The sequence below is a fragment of the Fragaria vesca genome, linkage group LG5, assembly GCF_000184155.1.
Source record: "Fragaria vesca subsp. vesca linkage group LG5, FraVesHawaii_1.0, whole genome shotgun sequence".
In the NCBI taxonomy this organism is placed as follows: domain Eukaryota; kingdom Viridiplantae; phylum Streptophyta; class Magnoliopsida; order Rosales; family Rosaceae; genus Fragaria; species Fragaria vesca.
In genome coordinates this window covers 2,782,719-2,806,473 of record NC_020495.1, presented here as the reverse complement: position 1 = coordinate 2,806,473, position 23,755 = coordinate 2,782,719, and the positions used below count along the sequence as shown (strand labels likewise).

General features: G+C 39.1%; 3 protein-coding genes across 3 annotated transcripts; all 3 read left to right on the top strand.

Moving 5' to 3' along the window:
* The first annotated feature begins 9,642 nt into the window (after positions 1-9,642).
* LOC101293093 lies at positions 9,643-12,136 on the top strand. The gene is made up of 2 exons (XM_004298866.1): positions 9,643-11,013; positions 11,640-12,136. The coding sequence occupies exons 1-2, from the start codon at positions 9,643-9,645 to the stop codon at positions 12,015-12,017; spliced, it is 1,749 nt and encodes a 582-aa protein (XP_004298914.1). The 3' UTR covers positions 12,018-12,136.
* Positions 12,137-13,345: 1,209 nt separating this feature from the next.
* Positions 13,346-14,156, top strand: LOC101292795. Its single transcript, XM_004298865.1, has one exon. It carries the CDS (start codon positions 13,462-13,464, stop codon positions 14,101-14,103), a length of 642 nt encoding a protein of 213 aa, XP_004298913.1. The 5' UTR covers positions 13,346-13,461; the 3' UTR covers positions 14,104-14,156.
* Positions 14,157-18,526: 4,370 nt separating this feature from the next.
* Positions 18,527-22,660, top strand: LOC101292505 (putative GPI-anchor transamidase-like). The gene is made up of 10 exons (XM_004298864.1): positions 18,527-18,743; positions 19,359-19,400; positions 19,488-19,632; positions 19,744-19,973; positions 20,183-20,240; positions 20,542-20,619; positions 20,761-20,849; positions 21,419-21,500; positions 21,910-22,098; positions 22,182-22,660. Exons 1-10 carry the CDS (start codon positions 18,586-18,588, stop codon positions 22,320-22,322), a joined length of 1,212 nt encoding a protein of 403 aa, XP_004298912.1. The 5' UTR covers positions 18,527-18,585; the 3' UTR covers positions 22,323-22,660.
* The last annotated feature ends 1,095 nt before the right edge of the window (positions 22,661-23,755 follow it).

The window sequence follows — 23,755 nt, the reverse complement described above, 5'->3', positions numbered from 1 at the left end:
AGAAAAAGAAGTACAACGCACCCTTCACATTTGATAGGTATGATCAAATAGTTGGTGTCTCTGGAAAGTAGACACATAGACCTTTCCAATGGTACCAATGGTACCATATTCCAGTGAGTGAGGTTTCCTGTAAGTCCCGTGGAGCTTGACCTACGAAACTTGGCAGATTCTGATTTCGCTATTGATGTGTCTTTCTTATGTAGGGATAGAATAAGCCTAAACCTTTCATACCATTAAGTATTGAAAAAAGGAGTTACTGCCATTAGATTGGCGTTGCGTGGGCGCATAGCTACACTTAGCTTTACAACTTTTCATAGCGAATGAGATGTCAAGTCTTTCGTATTGTGTTGAGTACATTGATGCGTCTTATTGTACTTAGATGGGAACTCCATCTCTTAACACATATTTGTCATCTTGCTTTAGACAAAACAACGGATCTCTCTTTAGAACAAAGACCTTGACTAATCATGGGAGTATATGTAGGCCTCACTAGTTATAGAGCGCCTAAGCCGATTGATGGAAAATCATCATCAATACAGTCATCGAGTGCCTTATCGAGACCCTGTCTTTCCAAGATCTTTTTTTTCGGATGTTGATACATATTGGCATCTCTTGATCCATCAAGAGTCCACGTAAATCCGGAATGAACACGCAAAGGCATAATTCACCATATCCCTTCCAAATCAAGTAGAGTCCATGTGCGTTTCAATACATTTAGCAAACACATGCTCCTGTGGTTTGGAGCCACTTGATTCGGATGAATGAAGTCCGTTTAAGATCTTCATGTATATCTCTGATCCCATAGATATGTTATTATGACCACATTCATAGGCTGCATGTTCAGTTATTCGGAAACTACCAAACTGACAAAGTAGTGGAGTTCAATGACATCCATTACGAGAGCATATCTCATCGTAGTCGATCCCAGTGCGTGTTAGTGAAAGACCTTGCGCCATAAGGTGAGTCTAAGCTCTTACTCTCACTACGCTATCTAACAAAGGCATAGTTGATAGGGTTTAGCTTGCGGTGTCGGCATCACCTGCCCAGGGACCTATCTCTTTGTTAATGCTGGATCGTATCTTTCCATTAGGCCAATCAACTAAGTTGATATCCATCAACGAAGGGTGGTTCGATAGTAGACTCATTATCTCACGTCCTCATGTACACTAGTGTAATACTTGTAGAGATCTCTATATGGATTGGATTTAACATTGAGGCGTCCCCCAACGATAATCATAATTCAGACTTCATGAGACTGATTTGAGTATCACTGATCAATGGATCAGGTTGTGCCAAGCTCACTTTCTTTCTACTGCAAGACAATATCGAACCTAAGAGCCTCCCTCCTTTTAGGGAGCCACACGGCCTTGTGACACCAATTTTGCCACTATATGGCGTCACCATATCACCATCCATGGTGATGGCGTCAAGACCAACACTTTTTGGTCGCGCCATGTCCTTTTGTAGGACATCAATCCTTGCAGACATATTTGCAGGATGTGATCTCGTCACTTTAACACTATAAGCATTTAGGATCAAGATGAGACTTAGTGGGGACAAACCACGACAATTCATGTCGTTCCACTTGAACACTTGTGTTCTTATCTCCTCCTAACGGCGGGAATATTGTCTCATCAAAGTGACAATCCGCAATTTAGCGGTGAATGAGATCGCCTGACAAGGTTCCTACATATGCGGATTATAGGTGGAGGTTCATATCCAACCTAAACTTATTCATCTCAAATGACCCATCATTGTACGCAGTGGCAATGCGATTTGGCACCTAGAAATAACATCTAGCCGAGCTCAAGGATTGGAGATCCGTTTCAATCCTGCCGAGCTCAAGGATTGCAATTTCGTGTCAATCCTGGTACACAGTCACGAGCTGTAGTACAACAAAATTCAATGATGGTGGGTCGTAGATGAATAGTAAAGCTGCATGCAAATATTATATAGCCCCAAGACGCAATAGAAAGAGTGGTGCGCATCAATAATGTTCGAGCGACAAGCTAAAGTTGCTTGGTCGTAGCCTCGGTGGCACCGTATTGCGTGTGAACATGGGGTACATGACACTTCAACTTACATCCCGATGAACTTCTTCAAAGAATGGGTAGTGAGCCCGTAGAAGTATAAGCAGTATAAGCAGTAGATAATAGTGTAACACGTGACCAGTGTGTTAACACGTCAACCAACACCATAAAGCATAAAAAGGTGTCCGCAAGTTGGTTGTATCTATCTACATAGTTTGATGTAAGAATAGAATGTTCACTTTTGTGTTATTTAGCGTAGGAGGGTCTCACTCCTTATTTAGCTAAAGAATAGGCTTTCAGAACGAGCAATGAGCATTGCAGGGGGCCAATGCGACATCGAGGAAAGGCCGGTGCACCTCAATTGCTTGAGGAATTGACCGGACGACATCCAGGAAGTTGGAGTCGTGTTCGGGTGACGTCAATGTCCCCCGGTTCACCACCATGCTTCATGGTGATGCTAGATCTCGAATGTCTTCGTTTTGAGTTGAAGAATGGATGTCCATGAGAATTTCTCAAAATTTGAACCATTATATCTCTTCCAGGTTGACCAATTTGGTCAAACCAAAGCCTATATGAGTCGGTGTCCCAAATATCATGTTTGGCGACAACATGAGATTCGATATTCGAATCGTAGTGACATACAGTTCACTAGATTGACTCATGAATTTCTCTAAGATGCGCTTCAGTTCGCATTCATGAGGAGGTATACACAAAAGAATTCTTGTTCATTCTCACAATGTGTTTTCAAATGAAAACCATTAGCATGAATGTCTTTAAAGCTCAACATGGTTCCTTAGAATGTTGTGGATAGTTCCACTATCTGCGAAGCACTCAATGTCTCTATGAGACATAACTATAAGGAGTAGATAAGCGAGTAAATAGTTCTACTTGAACCATTTAGAAGGATTGAAAGAAGCTACGAAAAGCTGCAATCCCGAGAGTGCATAAAAATTTCCGCGCAGAATGACCTTTGCGCACTAAAACAGCCATAACTTCTTCGTTAAAATATATATGGATGAACCGTGAAAAGTTCTGAAAACTAGACTCATAGAACTTTCCAATGATATAAAGCTCACTGTCTGGTTCGTCCGGAGCTGTTCACAAAGCTCAAACGAAGTTGACTGTCCAGAAGGGACAGATTGCTGTTTTTCGCAGATTTGACATGTGCGAAGTTGTGAAGCTTGCATGTGGCGTGTAGGCTTTTGCCTTAGCCAAAAGTGACATGTGTATGATCAAAACCAAGTCCTTTCGGTCGTTCTAAGGTCGTAAACTCCATGACTAGTTAGCAAAAGCTCCCTGACATGAACATAAACTAACTCAGAGGACCTAGAGGATCCGATCATGATGATAATTTTCCAGCTTTGATAAGTTTTCAACATCTTTTGCAAGACGGCAATTGGTTTAATAGCGTAGGGGGATCCAAAATCAAAAACTTTCGGTAACTCCAAGTCAGTATGACCAGGCATGTCCGTAGAGGGTCGGTAGTGCGAGGCACACTTAAAACCACTATCTCCTTAATTTCGGACAATTCTAAGACATCACACTGAGCTTGGATGAGCCTAGTTGAACAATTGATGATGAAAAATCCGCTATAGGGTAGAAGACTTAACCGGAAACACGTGAGCGATCCTCCTTGAGGATGCAGTGCCATGAGTCACCTTCAAAGGAAGGGACCAAAATCGGCACAATATGCCATGTTTCTAAGGACGATGTAAGTGTACATCTTGATTGTAAATCAATATGAACCATAAGAGGAGAATAGTTTCACTTCGAAAAATTCTCAAGGCATTCATTATTGCTAATGTGAGTACATCGAGGTCTCAAATAGACAAAGAACGTCGATACAACGCCTTAGTACATATAACTTGGAACGAAAATCAATGTCTAGCCGATGACATCAAAGTCATGGGTAGCTAGAGCAGGATCCGAATCTTTGAAATTCGCGATCATGAGGATGACGTTCTTGTCCTCATATTGATTTTCCATACCTTTTTGTATGCATTCACAATTTAAAGGAGCTTGACAATCTTGAACCAGTGATCCGAAGATCCACAACAGTTGCATTAATGTCATGAGCTGATGTGAGTAGTTTTGACAAAATGGTGTCTAGACCGGGAGTGTCGCTATTAGAGCCGGCAACACCTCCCCCTCTTTTCTAGACATCGGCACGACGTTTTCTGCCGTTGCCATGACCCATATTGTTGTCCCCACATTAGGGGATAATCTCAAATAAGTTTATCACATTAGCGTATATACAATTCCTGTTTGTATGATCAAAATCAAGTCTCGTTGGTAATTCCACACCAACTTGGAGGACCTAGAGAACTTGATGATGATCGAATCCGCTAAAGATTATGGATCATGATGCCACAAAAGATCATCGACAATATGTAGTCAATTAAGGTGGTAAGCAATCCACTTGTCTAATAACTCAATAAGGAGAGTTATATGAACGTTTCGAGAAACGCTCCATGAGTGCATTCCACAATACTTTGTGGTCATTACTTTTTGCACAGATTGTCATTGAAGGCTTTTGTCGATGTGGCATCTCGGCATGTAGGCTTGTTAGCCTGGGGGTCAAAACATATGGTTTAAGCTTTTCCAATGAAAGGTTCCACAGATACCAAGCGAAGATCCGCCGTAGGCATCTAGTACGTCAAAACTCAAAGGAGCAGAATGTTACATTGCTCTTGCATACAAAACCAAGCTGTTATGAGACTCGATAGAGGTCACAAACGATGTTTTTAATGGTTTGTCCTTCGGATTGATCATACACAATCCGGAAAAGCCGTGAATTGATCAAACACAATTCAGAAAAAGGCCTCGGATTGATCAAACACAATCCGGTGAAAGGTCGGGGTTGATCAAACACAACCCGGACAAAGAAACAAGAGTGATCAAACACACTCTTGACCCGCGAATAAAATTTCGGGATTTGGGTACCTGCACGCACAAAATCCCAAGCATAGAATGGAGATGGAGAAGGGAGGAAAGAATTTTATCCTCCCCGAGTTATTGAACTTGAAAAGTTTAAGGTTTCAAAAAACATACCTTTCTAGAGGCTGCCGAGAGGAGAAATGTCGTTTCGCCTACTTATACTTCGAATTTGGGGCTGAAAATTTGATAGGAGGAGTAGCTCTAGATGGGGAAGCTGCTGTCAAAATTTCAGGTTGATCGGAGCAAGGGAAGGTGGTGAACCGGTGGTCGGTAGCGGCGGCGGTCTGGAATCTTCCGGCGGCCGGTTCGAAGACTTTCCGGCCGATTCTCAGGGTGAGACCGGCGGCGTTGGATCTGGGGCGGAGAGAGCTTTCTGGGGATATAAAATTCCGGTGGAGGGCAGTCGGAATTTTGGTCGGAAATCGGGAAAAACAAGGCTGTCTGATTTTAGGGTTTTGGTTTTTAGGGTTTAGAAAAAAAATGGTGGGCTATTGGCTCTAGGGTTAGAACAAAGTGCATGATAACGTGATAAAGGATAAAGTGTAGAGACAAAGAGATAGTAAGAGAGTCATCATCTTATTCATTGATAGGAGCCTTTTATATAGGGAATTACACAATACCAATATGATAAGGATATGAATACATAGATCTAATCTAACTACATATCCTATTGGCATAAGGTCAAGACACACATAGAGAATATCCTAGAACATCATGATCAATATGGAAGGGAAAAAAGGCTCCAAAAATTTATGGAGAGTCCAGAAAATTGAATATGAAAAAGTTGAAAGGCATATAAATCAATGAAATAGAGTAATTTATGTAAGTTCCTTACCAAAAACACATAGAAGTGATAGAACTCAACAACAATATTCAAGATTATTATCATTCAAACCGTAAGGGTAAGAAATTGGAAGGCATTAAAAACAAGTAAACAGTATATCATGTATGATATATATCCTACACTGTAAAATCTTTTGGGATTAGAGGTCTGAAAATTATTGAATATGAACAAAAAGAAGAGGAGTCATCACAATCATGACCAATTATACGCATGTGTATTTACCTATAGTACGCCTGCGCATTTATATTTTTCTTAGTGTTTAGTTCAGTCCAAATTGAGTTAAACAAACTATTGTTACTTTTACACCAACATAATTAAAGCAAATAGAATCATAAGAATTGTTAGTGACTTAGTGCAGTTATTTCTTGAAATCTTGTGATACGTCCAAGTCCTAATTACATATTTTTGCCCCATATGAATATGTGATCAATATGGTGAGTTGAAGGCTTCAGATTTCTATGAACTTGGCGAGTTGGAAACTGAGAGACACGGACATGACCGACCAAAGAAAACTATAGTTTACAACTTTACATGGAGTCATGGAGAGGTGTGATCATGTGAAAGTCACGTGACAATATATATGGGCCTTCTGGCCAGCCTAAATGCCTAAAAGATATAAAGGGAGACAGTGCCCAATTTCCCACCAAAAGGACACAACTGTCCACCAAACGGGGGTCACTTTACCGTTAGGAGGAGCGCCCTGTATTCAACGGTCACCTACTGAGAGAAAGTCGGTGATTCTGCACAGTAGATTATTCAGACTTTTGTTTTCATTTGTAGGACCATAATACGAATCCTCCATGATGCTTCCCATGATCTCTCATTTCTTCTGCTGACAAAGTAAATTCTGCCAAACCTAGAAGGGTATTCAAATCGTAGAACCGGACGCGTTTTGTTTCATCACACCAATCGCATTATTTACTGTTTTAAATTTTATGACGTATTATATTTTTAAACATGTATACGATACTGATCAAACAGACTTTGAAGATTCATCTATGTAAAGAACAATATCATCGACACTAATTTTTTGTATAGTATATGTAGATTTTTATCGAGCAAGTGTGAGTTTAACAAATGCAATGGTTGTTGATCACAGTAGCAGCTGCAATTATTTCTTGTGTAGCTTTGAGCTTTATTGGCTTTTGAGCTTGCTTCCCATATCAAATTATACATGCACCATAGTTTAGGTATGAAATGTAGGGTCTTCTGGCACATGAAGAACCATAATAACGCTCCTGCAATAAGACCCAAAATGCATTATGGTCCTTGCTACCACCTTTAATTAGTTTACTATAGTGATTATATGGTGCACACCTTTAATAATTGATCTTCATTTTTTTGGGTTTTCCCCATGTTTTCAATACTTCATTATTCAACAATTAAATAGACGGTTGACAGCTTGCCGGATGAGTCTTCTGGTCTTGATGATCATTTTCTTGTTTCGTGGTATACCAGAGATTTAAGAGCTCTTTCAGGAAGTTATTTTTCGGGCCTTTTGGTCTGAGATTTGTTATAAGTGGTCAATTAATGGCTCTGTTTGTATTATTCATACCACTTGTAACATTTTCCGTATGAATGTATCTTATTTATATAAAAAAAAAAAATAGACGATTAGATTGAAGATAATATTTTTAGACTTTTAGTTGTATAAAGTCCATTACACTAACTAAAGCATATTTCTTCATAATTACTTATCTTAAAGGCAGTCCAATACAATTTGAGAAGGTAGAGCTAGCTCATGTTCAGTGCACTTTACCAATTCTGTTTTTTTTGAAAGGGCACTTTACCAATTCTGTTGAGGAAACCACATCTTTAGTCTTTACAGGCACATTGAGTAGCTGAAACTAATAAACAAAGGTTATGCTGACATTACTACTCAAACCACCTTATTACTAATCATAATCACTCTTCTAAAACTTTGCTAAGTACGCGACAAAATCAAACACGAAAGATACGATTACTCGATGAAACCGAAAACAATGCCGGAGCCCCTTTTGCAGATATGTAATGTGGATTTGAGACCCTTTTCGAGTGCAGCGGCAATGAACTTGGGGGATTAAGGAAAGGGGTATGAACCTCAATCCATGTGCTTTGCCACTTTAATCAATGTTTATTAAATCTTAATCTTTTGTATTAAACTAATTAACAGTATCTAGTGGTTAGAGACAAATTGGGTTTACGTTATACTATGCTTTGTTAATTCTTCGGCTTTTATCCATAGGGATGACAAGTACACGTGTGAGTCAGAGTGCACATGTAGAGCAATTATTCTTGATAATTCAAATTGTTACAGTGTTACACTAAAAGTCTAAGACAGTGTATGTGACTATTTGGGTCCCTTAATATATGTGATTCGGGTACCCTTTATTTATTGGGAAGCTGTTCTATATTCATGTGTAATTTGGAAGTACTTAACGTTAACATGTTTTAGTCCGTACCCCTTTTGACTAGATATTGATCACCATTCCCTTCGAGGAAATGAAGGACTTCAAGAATTTATCTTGTAAGAATGAAACTTGGTTGTGTAACATGTCCTTTTTGATTGAACATCATAAATTATTTAGGCAATATTCAATTATTGAATGAGTTATGCATTATACTTTTTAGATAATTATCTAGAATACTTAAATATGAAATAAAAAGGCTTTTGCATAGCAATATAAATCATGAGCTACTCGCTCGTCCTCTTTGTCAGAACACTCTGGATATCGTATATGTGTGTTTCGATACTTGACTTGTCGAGCTCTTACGTAATTTCTAGATGCTTAAGCTCAAAGAATCAGTTGAGCTCAACTTAAACACATGAAAATCGTTATCCAAAACGTACAACTTTCGTAACCGAAGTTGAGCTTACTATAAACTTCATTAACTATTTTAGATGAGTTAACAAGATCGCACCTACATTTTAGCACAATGAGGTAATGCATTTGTACTAAAAAATGGATGAGGACTCTATCCCCCCTTCACAACAATAGTAAACTCTTCAAATTTACTAATTACTATTTCCCATGAGTTGCTAAATATCGATCTCACGGGCGTTAACGAACCCGCTTAACGTCGTCGTTTTGGGTGTACCACTTTACGGGGAAGAGAGATTATAGTCGTTCGGGTCAAACCCCCTCCTATAAAGGCAACGGCTATTATTCCGGTCTCTCACTCTTTCAATTTATCGGAGCCAGAAAAACCCGGGGAGAAGATCACGGAAGAAAGACCGATCACACTCTTCCATTCTGGGACAAAACTCGGCTAACTTCCTCGGCAAAAACTCGGCAACCCCGCAAGTCCAGCAATTTAAGCTCTCATCCCTTTGCCCATTTCTCTTGATTCTTCCCCTTAGGTAAGAATCCACTCTCTCCTCAAAATAACAATTCTCTGCCCCAATTCTTTCTGAGAGTTTACCGCTATTACACACTGTGTGTCCTAATTCTCCAACACACCCCCGCCCAATTCTTTTTCTTTCCCCCCAGATCATCTCATTGCAAAATCGATAGAGGGTGGTTGGGAGAAAAAAGGTTGAGGTTTCCGGGTTGTTATATTCCTTTTGTTCTTTAAATTACTTTCGCGGCGTCTTGGGTCTGCTCTTGAATCCCAGGGGAGGGGGAGTTTCCGTTTCTTTCTGAGGATTTTCGATTTTTTCCCTTTTTCGTGTACATAAACTACAGATTTTTTTTACTTTTTGGTGTTTGTGTTTTTGATTGATTAGAAGTTTCTGGGTCTTTGAATCAATGTGATTGAAGGGGCCTTTGGGTTTGAGTTAGAGAGGCCTTTTTGTTCATTTCAAAATCTAGGCACTAGTTAAGAGAGAGCGTCCTGGTTGTCCTTTTGAAAATGTCTGTTGCTGGTATTGCTTTGAGCCCTGTTCGCAAGGAGTCGGTGAATTCTGCCGGGTTCTGCGCCAGCCAGCTCGGGCACTGCTCCAGCGAAACGATCATATTGTATCTCAGGATCGCCGGCTCTGTGATCCCCATGCGTGTTCTAGAGTCTGACTCGATTGCTTCGGTGAAGCTGAGGATCCAAACTTGCAAAGGGTTTGTGGTGAAGAAGCAGAAGCTTGTGTTTGGAGGCAGGGAATTGGCCCGGAACGATACTCTCATTAAGGACTATGGCATTACTGGTGAGAATGTATTGCATTTGGTCCTCAGACTTTCCGATCTTCTGCACATAACTGTTAGGACCATTTGCGGCAAGGAATTTGAGTTCCATGTTGATAGGCACCGAAATGTGGGGTATTTGAAGCAGCGGATCGTCAAGAAGGGGAAAGGTTATGATCCTGAGGATCAGGAGCTCTTCTGCAACGGCGAAAGGCTTGAGGACCAGAGGCTCATTGATGACATTAGCAAGAACAATGATGATGTTGTTCACTTGGTGGTTCAGAAATCTGCAAAGGTGAGAGCTACGCATTTTGAGAAAGATTTGGAGCTTTCGGTTGTGGCATCTCTTTCAAATGAAAGGGCTGAAGAAATTGATGGAGAAGATAACCATCGGAGCAATGGGGTTCCTGCCATTGCGTGGGATTCACCCCGTAGATATCCAGATTTGTTGTTGGAACCAATCATTGTCAATCCCAAGATTGAATTGCCCTCTTACCTGTGGGATATGATCAACTCCACCTTCGATGGTATGGTGAAGGGAAGTCAGCCAATAAGGTCATCTGAGGGGACTGGAGGAACTTACTTCATGCAAGACTCTTCTCAGGAGATCATTTCGGTTTTCAAGCCTATCGATGAGGAGCCTAATGCAGTCAACAATCCCCATGGCTTACCTGTATCACCAGATGGTGAAGGGTTGAAAAGAGGAACAAGGGTAGGAGAAGGAGCCATCAGGGAAGTGGCTGCATTCTTGTTGGATCATCCCAAAAGTGGGCCTCCCACATTATCTGGCGAGACTATGGGTTTTGCTGGGGTGCCACCTACAATGTTAGTTAGGTGCTTGCACAAAGGATTTAATCACCCCGATGGATTCGATAGCTTATCTAAGAATGTTAAGATAGGATCGTTGCAAATGTTCATGAAGAATGATGGAAGTTGTGAGGACATGGGTCCTGGTCGTTTTCCCATGGAGGAGGTGCACAAGATTAGTGTTTTTGATATCAGAATGGCTAATGCAGATAGGCATGCTGGCAATATCTTGTTTAGAAAAGGCGAAGATGGTCAAACTGTGCTCATTCCAATTGATCATGGATACTGCCTGCCTGAGAATGTAAGTGCATCTTTTGTTTATTTCTTTCATGCTTTGCTTAGTAATATTTCAGTTGTTTATTTCATATGTTAATGCCTCTACATAATGTTTGTGGATGGTGAAGCTTTTACATTAGATTTTAACATCCGGGCACTACTAAAGTTCACTCAATTTCCATATAGGTGCAATTTAGATGCTTTTAAAGTTAGGGTTCATGTTGTCTAAAGTTAGTTTTTAACAGAACCATAGCTACCGTTTTGATTGGAAATGTTTCCTTATGGTACATGAGCTCTCTTAATAATGTTTGATATACATAGATTAATGAACCTCTCTACTTAAGTCTCAAGGATATATAGTTTCTGTTCTCTCAACCGTACACAACCGCTAAGAGGATGGTTAACAACACTGGATTCAGTTTAACAACGAAATGCATAGAAGCTTCTCACATTCATCCTTGTACACAAAAGAATCGAAACTCAAGACACCTTTTTGACATTTTGATTTTACTGGATATGTTCTAGCCGCAGTTTACGTGAAGCATTTTCCCAAGGCCTATGATTAGTTTTCTTCACCATTAGATGGCTTTAGCATGTGTTTGATTTTTGTATTGTTCTTCTTAGAAGCTTATTTGTTTACTCTATTTGCAGTTTGAAGATTGCACCTTCGATTGGCTTTATTGGCCACAAGCTCGCCAGCCTTATGCAGCTGACACCGTGGAGTACATAAAATCTTTGGACGCTGAGCAAGATATTGCTCTTCTGAAGTTCTATGGGTGGGACATTCCTCTTAAGTGTGCCCGCACTCTTCGTATCTCAACCATGCTTCTGAAGAAAGGGGTGGAGAGAGGTCTCACACCCTTTGTCATCGGTAGCCTCATGTGTAGGGAAAATATTAACAAGAAATCAGTGATTGAGGAGATTGTGACTGAAGCTGAGGATTCTTTGCTCCCCGGCATGAGTGAAGCCACGTTTCTCGAAGCCATTTCCGAGATCATGGATTCCCGGCTTGACAAACTTGCAAAGTAATTTCCTCTATCTTATAGGTATATATTTGTACGTAATGGAACAAATTACTAGTCCATTTTTAGATGGACCGAAGATTGTATGAAATGTGGATGGCTTATCTATCTAGTTTCAGTTAAGCCTCAAGTTTCCCTTTCATTTCTGTCAACTGACAGGATATTGATATATACCATGATTTCTGTGTGCTGTTATCTAAAGTAAATCATGAATAATATGTAATTCCTATCCTAATATATATGAATTGCAGGAGTGTTGTAATAGAATATAAGCCATATTAGCTACTTGATAGGATCTTAGAATGTGGAGGTGTACATACATGTTTTGTGCTTTGCATTATCATCTATAGTGATCTAAGTTTTAAAGGTTGGGCATCATGACCCATGCTTGTGTTCAAATGCTGAAACTGTGTGTTCATAAATAGAATGTACATTGAGAAATATGAGATTGGCTCCACTTATTAGCAGAAGCACTAGCTTGTTGTACTCTTCTTGGCTATAAATGATTACTTCTCTACTCAGAACTCAGTGTTGCTGGTTTTGGAAACCTTCTGACCTCAATGATTTAACTGAAGAGTGATAGGTACTGGTTCCCTGCCAAGGCCATGTGAGTTTTCTTCAATTTTGAAAATTGAATTCAGCTCTGTTGGCCCTGTCTGCACAAGGAAAGGTGGGAAACTGTTGATCTACATGGTCCATTTTTATTACAGCTTGTTTCTTCATCACATTTTAAGGAAATGTTACTGCTACAGAAATAGATGGTAAACTAGTCATCCAAATGATACAGTCATCAATTCCATTGTTGGTACCACATCAACAAGAAAGCTATCTTCACCAGAGTAGAGACATGTTTAATTTTCATTCAATTCCATTTGACAAATAAGGCATCAAATATCTTGAAGTACCATGTACATGGTCATTAAACTCAATCAAGACAATGCCCTTCAAACTTATTTCTACCTAGATACATACACGTTGAACTAAACTCAAAACCGAAATATAAAGATAAAACACCGCAACTTAACCAGATACTCTACGTCGCTTTTGAGTACAAAATCTCTCATGTATCACGAATCATCTGCATCTTAGGTTACTTAGCAGCTTCAATTACTCCGAAACATTATAGAACTTTTCCAATATCAGTGTCACTTATCAAAAACACTTTCCTAATTTCCTTTCCTTCTTGGGCCCCATCATCCCTTTAATCCCCAAAACCTTCCACCTTGTCCTGCATTTGAACAAAAAATAATACAAATATGAAAGAACAAAAACATAAATCTCACTCTCAAAGTCACAGTTTCACACTTTTGTCTCAATTTGCTCTCTCCATTTTTCACACACAGTCACTATAAAAATCCCAATCCCCCAATTCTCTCCACTTTTCACTCTCACAGATCCACTCCATTTCTTCTTCTTCTTCTTCAAATTTGAGCTGAGCACTGTGAGCAGCGATGAGCAAGCCTCAGACTCAGAGACCCAAACCGCCTCCGTCGGGTCGCACCAACCTCGCCTCCTGCATAGTCGCCACCATCTTCCTCATCTTCATCGTCATCGTCTCCCTCATCGTCTACTTCACCGTCTTCAAACCCAAAGACGTCAAAATCTCCGTCAGCTCCGTCCAGCTCCCCTCCTTCTCCATCCTCAACTCCACCGTCAACTTCACCTTCTCCCAATACGTCGCCGTCCGCAACCCCAACCGCGCCGCCTTCCGCCACTACGACTCCACCCTCCAGCTCCTCTACTCCGGCAACCAAGTCGGCTTCATGTTCATCCCCGCCGGCGTAATCCAGCCAGGCCAGACCCAGTTCATGGCCGCTACTTTCGCCGTGAACTCCTTCCCGGTTTCGGATCCGAACCTCTCCGGGGCGGTCCAGGGCCCGATTGGCTCCCCCGTGTTCGGGGACGGGCTTAGCGGGTTTCGCGGCGGAGGAGTCGGAGGCGGCGGGGGACCCACGTTGGAGATTGAGTCGAGGCTTCAGATGGCGGGTCGGGTTCGGGTCATGCATTTTTTTACCCACCACGCGGAGGCGAATTCCGGGTGTAGAGTCGACATTGCTGTGAGTGACGGATCTGTGCTGGGTTTTCATTGCTGATTTTGATTTTTGTGATCAAATATTGTAGCCTCTTAATTTGTAGTAGTGTTCTTGGATTTGTTTAACCACCCATGAATGTAAAATGTAAAAAATGGAAGTAATTCTTGACTGTTAAATTGTGATTATGTGTTCTGAGCTGGGTTTTTTTTTGCCATGATTCATAAAGCTAAGGACTTTGCTTTGTTCTACTTTTGTTGGGTTTGTTGAATATGCTGGGAGATTAATTAGAGAGGAAGTAAAGTTATGATCCTACATTCTTCTTCTTAATTTAGCTAGTCCTACATATTACATTTGGATTAATAAAGAATTGAAAGAGCCAATGATTTGGGGGATTTGGAACTGAGAGTTGGGTTTTGGGTCCCCAATCATCAAGTAAAGGATCCAATACAAATGTGCTGAGTAGTATTTTTTTTGTCTGTATAGTGTAGTGTAAAAATAAAGTTACGGTGTCAGTAACTTTATGCCTATAGAGTATAGAGTGGTGAGACGAAGAGGATGTGATTGATATTTATTTACTTGGGGGGTAAATGGTATGGTAAATGTTGGGACAAGAAGGTGTGGCAGAGATAGTGGAGACTGGGGACAAGTGCAGACAAGGCCTTTGGGATGCGAGTCTTTTTGACTCTTTCCGTCTTTTATTCACGCTTTGCTTATTATGGGCCACTCACAGTCAATTTTGTCTTGGCGGGTAAATCTTTATGCGCGCTTCTTTACTGCCACCATATTAAATATTAATTTGTTGAACAAGAAATTTGATAGAGTGCCAATATTAATTTGATTGGTTATCATAAGCCAATATTTTGCTTATTTGGAAATTTGATGATGAGCTTCCCATCTTGATATTTGCCCAAACTTAGACTAGAAGGCGAAATTATGTTGTCAGCTAACTAGCTATGGTTTTTTTGTATGAAATATACTTGCTGAAAGCCGAAGAGCCGAAGAGGTATGTGCCACTTTCAAAATGGTACTAATAGTTTAATATAACTGTTCAAGTGGTCAGACGTTTTGCATAAAAACCTTGGTTGCAGACCGAAGTGCACCCAACTAGCAACATTTTTTTCAGTCTGGTCGTGGCCTTCAACAAGTGAATAGGTGTGAGCAACCCACGGTGAAGAACTTGATTATGGTATCCGAAATGGTGTAATAAGGAGGAAGTACCTGGAGCTCATCATGGATGCTTTTGTACATCGTGTAATATGCATGAGTCGTGGAATTCATGAAAAGATTAATCTCATGAAAATATCATTCATACTCCAAATCATACAACAAAGCATATGCAGTGTGTTAAAATTTTTCCATGATTATCGATCTCATGGAAGAATAATTAAAAGGAGAAAATGAGCAGAAAATTCATAGCCTAATCTAAAATCTTCAACATCCCTATCATACAAACACTAGAGATGAGATATTGGAGTACACTAAAAACATGATTGCGTATATTATATTATACCTCCTAGTCAAGATGTCTTCATATAGATAACAAGAAAACATCTTCTTAAAACAACACATAATTGAGTCGGAGAAATAATCCAAACCCGTTTGGTCAGCAGGAAAGTAAAAGTAGGAAATGAATTTATTTTTCTTTCCAAACAGATATGGAATAGAATATGTTTAGGTATTTCCATGTAGGTGTTTGGTACATATTGAAAATTAAATAGTAAATCACATATACATCCTCTAAAAGGATTTGAAACACAAATAAATCTATTTGTGTTGTTGTTAAACAAATAATGACAGTTTTTAACAATTAATGACAATATTTTATCTACATGTCATATGTCATAGTTTAATTTACCAAACTAATCCTACACTAATTAAATATATTTTTAGAAAAGAAAAATCTCTCCTTTTGAGATTTTTCAGTAAATGAAATATAGTGGCAGGTTTTCATTTACTTAGTGTAGTAGCAGTTAATTGCAGTAGAAGTAATAACATCGGTTAACATTTCAGTAAATGGAATACAGTAGCAGGTTTTTAATAACTTAGTGTAGTAGCACGGGTTAACATTCCAGTAAATGGAATACAATAGTAGGTTTTTAATAACTTAATATAGTAGCAGTTAATTCCAGTAGAATTAGTAGCATGGGTTAACATCTCAGAAACAGCACAAGTATGTTTGGGCAATCCTCTAGTTCTGCTACTGCTTGAAGACTAAGACAATGAACGAGTCATAGGAGGGGACGAAAGCTTTGCTACTGCTACTTTCTGTTATTGTTGTTGATACAGAAGTTCAACAACAGGCAGTAACATCACACAACAACAGCAACATGAATCAACAACTTGCAGTGCAGTGGCAGCACACAACAACATCACACACAGTAACAGCATACAACAACATTACACGCAATAGCAGCATACAACAACATCACAAGCAGTAGTAGCACATAACAACAACACACACAAGAGCAACACACATCAACAATAACATGAATCAACAACATGCATTAGTAGCACACAACAACAACACACGCAGTAGCAGCAACATGAATCAACAGCTTGCAGTAACAGGACATGCAGTAGCAGCACACATCAACAACAAACACAGTAACAACAACATGTAGTGGCAGTACACAACAACAACACACACAGTAGCAACACAGAGCAACACGCAGTAGCAGCACACAGCAACAACACACACAGTAGTAGCACACAACAGCACGCAGTAGCAGCACACAATAACACGCAGTAGAAGCACATAACAACACACACCAACATCACACGCAATAGCAGCACACAACAGCACACAACAGCACACAACAGCACGTAGTAGCATCACACAACAACACGTAGCAGAATGCAGTAGCAGCACAAAACATGAGAACATATTAGCTACAAAGGGTCACTTTTTGCTGTCAAATTCAAAAGATATGAGTTTTACTTCCAAAGACTCTTTGAGTAAACCAAGTTGTAGAGATCGAAGAATAATCACAAGACATGACCCCGGATTCAAGAATGAGTCTTTTAATAGAACCCACATTATGGTAATGAAACCCACATCATTCAAGAATGAGTCTTTTAAGAAATCACATTTCAACTCCACTTTTTCAATGTCACCCACCAATCCCAAGGATAACTCGTCAACAACTTTTTTGCAAATTCAAAATTAGATGCTTCAGTATAGAACCTATTGCTCCAATAACCAGAACAACTTCATCTTGATTCATTAACCATTAACATATCTCCAAACTAATAAACTACTTCAGATTCATCTCATTAATGTTCAATACCAAACCTGGCCGCGTGGTGGCCGAGGTCCTCGACGGAAACACCGAACTCGTTGACAATGTTGTGAAGCGTGAACCGCTTCTCGACGATCCTCTTCCTGGCGGAGACTGGAGACGAATCTCCGGCGTCGGTGATAATGTTGGCATGGGACTCGGGGAAGAGATTGAGGGCTTGGATCAACTGCTGGGCGTGCACGGAGGGGAAGCTGGACCTAGCGAGGCCGAGAGCGCGGGGGTCGGTGACGCCGGCGAGGGCTGTCAGAGGAGAGAGAAGGACATAGAAGACGAGAAGGAGAGAGATTGAGAGCTCCATGTTTTGGGTTTCTGGGGAAAGAAAGCTAATAGTCCTTTGAGATTGTGGACTGTTAAGTAGTTTGAATATGGTGGAGAGAGAGAGAGAGAGAGAAGAAAAGAATCGGTGTGTTTCTCAAATCTAGAAAATGGTGGAGAAGTGGTATTTTGAGGTAGTGGCAGTTTTGTAGATATTTTAGAAAAAAATGGTTTTTAGGTATTTTGCGTAAAAATTGCTAACAGGGTATGGTACTATGCACTGTAGGCCTGAGCTTATGTTCTTATTTGTTTAAATCTGTTGAAAGATGGTTTTTTGTGTTTTGCAATTATCTATGGTAGTGGGATGTCATTTTCTAAAAATTAAATGATAGAATCAAGTATATTAATTCATACTGTAATGTTTGGTAAGTCATTATAATGAAATACAAAATTGTATTTTTTAATAATGCCTTTTTATAATTTCTAAATACGTACAACATTAAAATTTATTAAAAGATAATTTCTGTAATTGTGACTTTGACAGTGAGAATGAAATTGGAATACCAGCCCTTGACAAAGTAATTGAATTCAGGATTTATAAGGGAGTTAATTTCCAGTCAGATTATTTGTTTTGTCTCTATGTACAACAAATCAACCATTTAGAATGGAAAACCAAATTAATTCATTTTTCATACTATGGTTTTCTGCCAACAAATGGGGCCAAAATAAAAAAAGAAAAAAAAAAGTGACATTTATTATGGTCACTACTTGATTAATAAAACTGACATTTATTAAACCTTAAGAAAAGAAAAAAGAAAAAAGAATTATAAGAGACTATACGATGTCGTTTTGGTGCTTCTATGTAAAGGTTGGCTCCTTCAGTTCAGCCATTTCACCTTTCTAATTCCATATCTACTACCCAAAGCTTCTTGCTTTTCTCACTTCTCTATCAAATTGTGCACCAAAGTTCTAAACTTTACGCTTCAAGATGTCCTATTTGTTCAATTGCTGTTCTGGGTTTTTGGTTATGGCTGCGTTTTTGGTTCTGGGTTCGATCAATGTCTACGCATTTGGGTCTCCTTCATCTTCAGAGACCACTATGCACACTAACAATTGGGCTGTTCTTGTCTGCACCTCTCGTTTCTGGTAATTCTAAGCTTCACTTTACTTTGATCTCTGTATTTACATTTTTTTGTGTTAAAAATTGATACCCATGAATCAGGTTATGGTTGTTTGGTTTCTTATGAAACTTGTAGGATCTTAGTTTTGAGTTCTTAGACATAATTGTATTCAAATTCTAACTTGTGCAATATCAACAATGAAGAATAAGAGAAGTTGAAAGATATGCTTCACCATTTTATAGTTTGGAATCAAAGTGGTGCCAGAATTCTAAGTTAACTTCATCTTAGGATTGGTTTAAACTTGTGTGATAGTCAGCTATTTTGCGGCTGCGCAGAGCTGAATAAAGTTTATGTATTGACATAAGTTGGTGCTGTTGGAAGTAAGAAACCCACAGAGCTTTTGTTCTGCATCAGTACTTTAGCTTAAACATTACTCTAGCAAATACAAAAGGGTACTAAGACAAGTAGTTAAATCTTAAGGGTTCATTCTATGCCACTACTATATTGGTTAAGACTTAAGAATCATACTGAGGTAGTGCAAAAATCTTGAATTGTAATGTACTTCAAGCTTTGATAGCTCTATACTTCTATTGAATGGCTTTATGACTTTTCTATTCCAAATGGCTTGTTTTTCTGTCAGGTTTAATTATCGACACATGGCCAATACTCTATCCCTGTACAGGTAAACAACACAAGTCATTCTCCTCCTGGAAGATCCTCTTTTCTTTTCTCATGTAGATAGTTACGTATGATTTCTTTTGATTTGAAGGACGGTTAAGCGACTTGGAATACCTGATGAGAGGATAATTCTTATGCTGGCAGATGACATGGCCTGTAATGCTAGAAATAAGTACCCTGCCCAAGTTTTCAATAATGAAAACCACAAACTCAACTTGTATGGAGATAATGTTGAGGTGAGATTTCTTGTTCCTGGTTAGGTTGTTTACTTTTACTCGAAACATAGCAGTTTTCCAATTACATTTTTTAAATTCCAATCATGAAATTAATGAAACTGAATCTACCAGGTAGATTATCGAGGTTATGAAGTGACTGTTGAAAATTTTCTACGTGTATTAACTGGGCGCCATGAAACTGCTGTTCCAAGATCTAAGCGTCTTTTAAGTGATGAAGGAAGCCACATTCTCTTGTATATGACTGGGCATGGAGGAGATGAGTTTTTAAAATTTCAAGACTCAGAAGAGCTCCAGAGTCATGATTTAGCTGATGCTGTGAAACAAATGAAAGAAAAGCGTAGGTAAGAAAAATTTACCTCTGCAACTGTTTCTAGACATACATACAATAGTTTTTATTTCTTATGATGTTGTCTTTTTGAAATCTAGTTTGGTACATTTTCATTTATGTTTTGCATGTAATATTTTTAAAATGTAGCTCTGATGAGTGTCATATTGATTATCACCACCGGATATAACTCATCTAACTTCGAGAATATGATTGAAATTTCAGGTTCAAGGAGCTACTGATAATGGTGGACACTTGCCAGGCTGCCACTCTCTTCTCTCAGGTTTGTGATTTGCTCTACCAGTGCATGAAATCTAGATACTTTTAAGTTTTTACTGTAAGATTCTGAGAGTTATATTATCTTGTGAGAATTGTTGGGGGTACTTTTGTTTATGTACAATCTCTGTTCTTTTGCATTTGCATGATGCCCTTCTCAATATCATCTAGTCACTGGTAACCAATTGGCGAAGTCATTATTGCACTTTAAATAAGTTTTTCACGTGACTATTTTAGTATTTTGCCTTAACCTGGCCTGTTTGAGAATGGCTTTGTTACTAAATTAAAGGTCCCTTTCTGATTTGCAGCTTCAATCACCAGGTGTTTTGGCTCTTGGAAGTAGCATGAAAGGAGAAAATTCGTACTCGCATCACTTGGACTCAGATGTATGGCATTACTCTCATATAACCTTTGAACTCATTTGGCTGAGAATGCTATGCCGTGTTCTTTAATTTAACTCAAATCAGGTATTAGATACAATGTACTGCATATAATTTAATTCTTGTTGTACCGTTTGATTGATGCAGGTTGGTGTCTCTGTTGTGGATCGTTTTACATTTTACACACTTGCATTCTTTGAGAAGCTAAATATGTATGCCAATGCATCCGTGAGCAGGTATATTCTACTGATATGATAGACTGATTTCATGTTTGACTCTGCTGATAGGGATGTGTTTATCTTCTTTCCACATCTTAGTTCATTACATTCTTCTCTTGCACCTATATGCACTGCTATCTGCTTTCGCATGATACAGACCCCACAGCCCCCCGGGAAAAAATAATAATAGTAGTAATAACAATAACATTCTATCTGAAGGTGGTTTTCTGTTATATTTGTAGCTACTTAAAAGTATTTCTCAGTAATTTAGTCAAAATAAAGGCGTTCTTGTGTCAGGATCACAGTTGCAGCATTTAAGAATTTTTCCGCATGTTTCTCGGTTAGAATAATTTCAGCCAGATTTGCTTTAAAATTTCTCCTTTGACTGTACTTTTCTGTAACAATGTTTGCCTATGCCTACTTGATATGATTGTGACTCAGATCAAACCATATAGTCAGGGAAAAAAAGCCTATGTGAATTTGGCTCTTCTTCCACTATAGTGGCTCATCCCGTTGAACAAATTTATACCTTAAAATCATTTTAGAGATGGTATATATCGACTGAATCCTTTGGTTATTGTTTTCAGTCTTTTTAATTCGTATCACCCAAGCTTCTTGATGTCAACTGCATATTATCGAACAGATCTATACCAGCGTCGCCTTGAAGAGGTATTGATATATAAACTTATCTTCTCATTCTGAGCTATAGGAGTGGTTGGAAATATTTTGTCGTTTTATGCTAATTAGACCACTTATTACCTGTAAGAGTGCCTAGCTTCTCATGAATCTTGTTGCAACTTGAACTGTTTGGCATGTTTTATCCTAACACAATATCATTTAGATGTTATATCATACTGCTTCTTGAAGTGCCTTTTTCATAGTTGCAAAACTGCTTTCTCAAAAAAAAATTTCCTAAGGCTATTGACTGAGCTATATTTCAGGCTTAATCTTCAGCAGCTATTTCCTTCATAAATTTTACTGAGCTAACTTCTAATGTGCATTTCCACTTGGTATATGTTGGTAGAGTAGCAACCTAGGAGGTTGAGATACTATTATTGACTTTGATACTTGCTTTCAGGTACCTGTGACGAACTTCTTTGGATCAGTCATGGAAACCATACACACTGATTCAGCCTATAAAGCCCTTTCAAGGAAAAGTTGCCGCAGAGCTGAAATCAATACACCCTCTGATCAATCTGCTGATGGTGATGAAAGAACTTTGGCAGATTCAAATGGTCAGGATCAATTCAGTGATTTGAAAAAAGAGGTGACAGTTCTATAACCCTTTGTGTTAATGCATGAACCTTTGTTCTCTGCAACACTGATTATGGGAAGGAATGATCGCTGCAGGATCAACAAAGTGCTTTCAGACATTTGTGGAACACTTTCAATGACAAAGTCAGAAAAATTGAAGATGCGGATTCATTTGTGCAGTATGGTTTGCTAGCCATGCTTCCACTATTGCTACTTCCCACATGGTTATCGCGGTGAAAGTTGGTTTTGAGAAGTGAGAGAGAGTGCGAAAGAGAATCTGTTGATAAGTTAAATGGTGATGTAGTTTTTGTTCATCTTTAGTCTGTTAATTTTTCGGATTCAAGCCATCCAGCGCAAGGTGACCGCATAATGGCAAAATGAGGTTATATTAGGATAGGTACACGAGGCCAATGACTCCAATCCCTTTCGAATATCAATGCAACATTGTGTTCTAATTGTACAATAGAACACAATAGGCTTGAGATGAGTCGAGAGTAATACATGTCCAACTATGGGAACAAAGTACAAACACAAAAATGAAGACAAGAATCCCAAAACTGATAATTTTTCACAGAACCCTTGTCTGTGATGAACAAAAATCCCATATAATGGTCAAAATGGTTTGACCTACTGATCCTCTCTGGGCATATAGCAGCAGCCAGCAGGTATAGTATTATAGTGTCATTATTCCTCACTATTACGAGCCGGTTTCTTCTAGTTTCTACTGCTCGAAATCCTAGGGTTTGTGTATTGTGCCTAATTTCAAGGAAATGTCGAGCTCTCTCCGATACCTCACTATCTCATACATGTTCCTCATAAGGTACTTCAATTTATTTCGAAATCTTATGAGGATCCATGGACATGGTGACTTTGAGTCACATAAGAGGTTTATGGTGATTTTGAGAATGAATAGACCTACTGAATATACTAGGCCTTGGAAATTTGAGGTTCCTTGTATAAGTTCTCTTCCGATGTTTGTAATTGATAGTCAAAATAGGTAATATTATCATGGAAAGTTTGCTTAGTATGTTTTGATGACTACATAATACAAGACTAGTTGATCTATGGCTCAAATATTCTGTGCTTCTAACAAAAGGTAGATTAACAGAAGTCGAAAACACTCAATCTTGTTCTAATCAAATCTGACCAAGTATCTTAACCAAATCTTATCCTGGTTGCCAAACGTTGCCTAAGGGGATTGAGGACTTGTCTGAGGAGCGTACAACTGGGAAGCTTGTGAACCAAGCCCTAGTGTTCAGCCCAGCCCTGCTGCCAAAGCTTGCGAACCCCAAGTTACTGTCTCTAACTTCACTAACTAGTTCATAGGTTCATGGTGATGGTGATGAACTGAAGATGAGAGGACATGCAGTTAGATGGATTGCCTTCACCTTGTGTGGGTATTGAACCTCTGTTCTGTTTTTAGTCTCACAGTAAAATCTAGTAATTACTATGATGACATGAAATTACATACATGTCCTTCCATTAACAGCTCTGTCCAACGTACCGTACAACGAACGTAGCCTAACTTTTGCCAAAAAAAAAAAAAAACCAAAACGAAACTGTAATCTTATGGGCCAGACCGAGACGAGGTGTGTCTAGGCGGTGACACGTGGCGTGGGTATAGACGGGTTAAGGCGCTGAAGTCATCAAAATGGTGATGATCCAACTTA

What these genes read in the sequence shown, in the direction of transcription:
- LOC101293093 (XM_004298866.1), top strand. Translation starts at nt 9,643, where the DNA reads ATGTCTGTTGCTGGTATTGCTTTGAGCCCTGTTCGCAAGGAGTCGGTG. An exon ending in GATACTGCCTGCCTGAGAAT is followed by an intron (nt 11,014 to 11,639) that starts GTAAGTGCATCT and finishes CTCTATTTGCAG; the next exon opens with TTTGAAGATTGCACCTTCGA.
- LOC101292795 (XM_004298865.1), top strand. Translation starts at nt 13,462, where the DNA reads ATGAGCAAGCCTCAGACTCAGAGACCCAAACCGCCTCCGTCGGGTCGC.
- LOC101292505 (XM_004298864.1), top strand. Translation starts at nt 18,586, where the DNA reads ATGTCCTATTTGTTCAATTGCTGTTCTGGGTTTTTGGTTATGGCTGCG. An exon ending in TGTATGGAGATAATGTTGAG is followed by an intron (nt 19,633 to 19,743) that starts GTGAGATTTCTT and finishes TGAATCTACCAG; the next exon opens with GTAGATTATCGAGGTTATGA. An exon ending in GCCAATGCATCCGTGAGCAG is followed by an intron (nt 20,850 to 21,418) that starts GTATATTCTACT and finishes TATTGTTTTCAG; the next exon opens with TCTTTTTAATTCGTATCACC.